The 2,956-nt window shown below is 61.2% G+C and overlaps 1 protein-coding gene across 1 annotated transcript; it reads left to right on the top strand.

The window, feature by feature from the left end:
• Nucleotides 1-61: 61 nt before the first annotated feature.
• On the top strand, nucleotides 62-2,674 carry DQ04_11751010 (dynein heavy chain, cytosolic; the record flags this gene model as incomplete). The annotated part of the gene is made up of 1 exon (XM_009316602.1): nucleotides 62-2,674. One exon carries the CDS (start codon nucleotides 62-64, stop codon nucleotides 2,672-2,674), a length of 2,613 nt encoding a protein of 870 aa, XP_009314877.1.
• Between the last annotated feature and the right edge of the window lie 282 nt (nucleotides 2,675-2,956).

The following is a 2,956-nucleotide window of genomic DNA, read 5'->3' as shown; positions in this document are numbered from 1 at the left end:
AAAAAAAAAAAAACAAAAAAAAAAGTACCACGAGATAGTAACCGCAGGAGGAGAGTGAGGCATGCTTAAGAAGCCGAGGGAGGCGCCAGCCCCCCGCGCAGCCCCCGCGCCAAAGCCGAACCGGGGGCTAAACCCATCATCACCGCCTCCACCAGCAGCTGCGGCAGCAGAAGTGGCAAGAGAGGTGATCTCCAAGGAAAAGCCCCTCACACTCGACGCCCTTCTCACCAACGGCTGTAACGTGCGCGTCAGCGTCAACGACCTCGTGGCATACGAGTATGTCGACAAACAAAAACACTGGCAGTGGGGCCTCGCGACCGTCGCCGCGCTACCGGGCCCGCGGCTCGTGCAGCTGCTGCTCTGGCGCCACGACGGCACGCTACGGTCGAGTTCACAGGCACCCGCTACAGTCAACATTTCGGAGGAGGAGCGCAGAAAAGCGGTGCAGCGGCTCGAGCAGCTGCGGCAGCAGCGCGACCGCGTGCAGGAGGAGGCGGAGACGATGAACCGCAACCTTGCCTCACGACAGGCCGCATACGCGGCGGCGCGGCGCCGCATAGAGACCGAGGCGAATGCCGCCGAGCAGACACTGATGGAGGCGCGCACCCGCGTTAAGCAAATTGAGGCGCGCGACTGGCGTGAGATCCGCTGCTACCGCAACCCGCCTGCCATCATAGTGCTCGTGATGGAGGCAGTGCTCTCGGTGCTCGGCGAGCACTGCGTGTCGTGGACGCAGATGCAGTCCGTTATCCGCTCCAGCGACTTTGTACACAAAGTAGAACAGTTCGACCCCTCTCGCCTCAGCGACCTCGTAAAGCGGAACGTGTGGAAGAAATACATCTCGAACCCGCGCTTCACCTACGCGGACGCGATGAACGGCAGTCAGGCACTCGGCTATCTGCAGCAGTGGGTCGTCGCCCATGTGGCGACCGCCAACGCGACGGAGAGCCTCGTCGAGTATGACATCGCCCACGCCGACGAGCGGGCAGCGCTGTCGGGACTCGAGCAGCAGCTCGGCGCATTCCAGCGGGCGCTGCGGGAGTACAACAGCGAGGAGGACCGCCTCCGCGCGGTACTGGAGGGGGAGCCGCTGGTGTTGCGCAAAAAACCCCACAACGCTGCAACCAGTTGCAGCAACATCAGCAGCAACAGCGGTAACATCGGCATCGACAAGAGCAAAGAGAATGGAAGGGAGTATGAGGAGGCGGGTGAGGTGCAGATTATACCAGAGGCGGACCAAAACATGATTGTCCCACGCAATGGCCCCATACCACAGCCTATGGAAAGGACGAAGAACAACATGAGCGACCTCGACGACGAGCATGAGGAGCATATTCATGGCACGAACGCGATATGGAGCTTCACAGATGAGATCATCGTTACACTGCGCTCCGCCATTCTCTGTAACTATGACAAGCCGGAGGGCACAATTCTGCGGCTGACGCCGGAGCAGGTGCAGGAAATCGAGGATGCTCTGACGCGACGCAGCGGTAACTGGGATCAGGAGAAGCACGCAGACGACGAGCGACGCAAGCTGCAGAATGCCCTTGAGGACCTCCGCGGCCGGCATGCTCGCACGCTGAAGCGGCTGCAGGAACTGGAGAGTGGTAACCACGGTCTGCAGCGTGAGCTGGAGGACCGCGAGCGCGAGCTGGAGAGACTTAACCAGGCGATTAACGAGCACGGGGTACCGCTGCAGACGCCGCGGTACTCGGTGACAGGCTCCTCGCTCCGCTCCACACCACGCGCTGGCGTTGCTGCCGCCCAGCTGGCTGCTGCTGCTGCTGCCGCCGCCGCCACGCCCCTTGCTGATAAATTGATGGACGCCGAGGAGGACCCGGCGGAGAAGATCGCAGATCTCGAGGAGCGGCTCAGGCGCGCGCTGCACGACAACCCAACGGAGGCGCAGGTGCAGCTGCTGGAGGACGACCTCCGCGCGGTGCAGGAGGAGCTGCGACAGAAGAAGGAGGAGCTCGACAGCTTCCGCAACGCGATCTCGCCCAGCTACTACACCTCATCGGCGCTGCGTATGGATAAAGAGAGCACACCGGAGGCGCAGCTCGCCGCTGCGCAGAGGCAGATCGAAGAGCTCGAGGCCGCACTCGAGGAAGCGCTCGCAATCGAGCAGCTTCGGGACCAGGAGCAAGGGGAACGGCGACAGCCCTCTGTGGATGACGCCAATAAGGTGGATGAGCTGCAGGCGCATGTCCAGCGCATGCAGGCGGAGGTGCAACAGCAACGCCGCGACGCCGAGATCGCGGCGGAGCGGTTGAACGACGAGCTGCACGCACACGAGGCGACGCGAGATACACTGGCGGCGAAGGAGCAGGAGCTGCAGGCGCTGTGGGAGCGGCAGAACAGAGCTGAGGGAGAGAAGGAGTCCACGCGCGATGCCCTGCACGCCAGCGAGGGGGAACTCGAGAAACTCCGTGACCAGCTGCGGGAGGCGGAGGAGAACGTGCAGCAGCTGCAGGACCAGGTGGAGGCAGCACGGCTGCTGGAGGGGGAGCGACAGCGCGACACGGCGCAGACACGCGAGGACCGCGTGGTAAAGATGCGCGGCGTGATCGACCAACTCATGCAGGAATCGCATCGGCAGAAGCATGAGGCGAATTCCACCGGGTCTGTCCTCGAAGAGGTTCGGGCATTACTCGGGAATAAGGTTGTGATCTAGGTGCTGGGGCTCTTGTTGTTGTTGTTGTTCCCTGATTTTTTTTTTGTTTCACACCCACCGCTCTACCTTTGCCAACATTTATTGTTTTCGTTTTGCCGTTTCATTCATCTGTGCGGTGTGCACGGAGAGAGAGAGAGAGAGAGGGAGAGAGAGAGAGAGAGAGGGAGAGAGAGAGTGAGAGAGAGGCGACATATCTGCACATCCGGGCCGTGTGTATATCTGTGTATATAAGGGACATCGGCGCCTGAGTTTGTGTGTGCATATATGATGTATCTCTATATA

The sequence above is a fragment of the Trypanosoma grayi genome (genome assembly GCF_000691245.1).
Source record: "Trypanosoma grayi strain ANR4 Tgr_1175_V1, whole genome shotgun sequence".
Taxonomy (NCBI): Eukaryota; Euglenozoa; class Kinetoplastea; order Trypanosomatida; family Trypanosomatidae; genus Trypanosoma; species Trypanosoma grayi.
The sequence above is the reverse complement of the archived record's forward strand: the minus strand, read 5'-3'. Positions and strand labels throughout refer to the sequence as shown.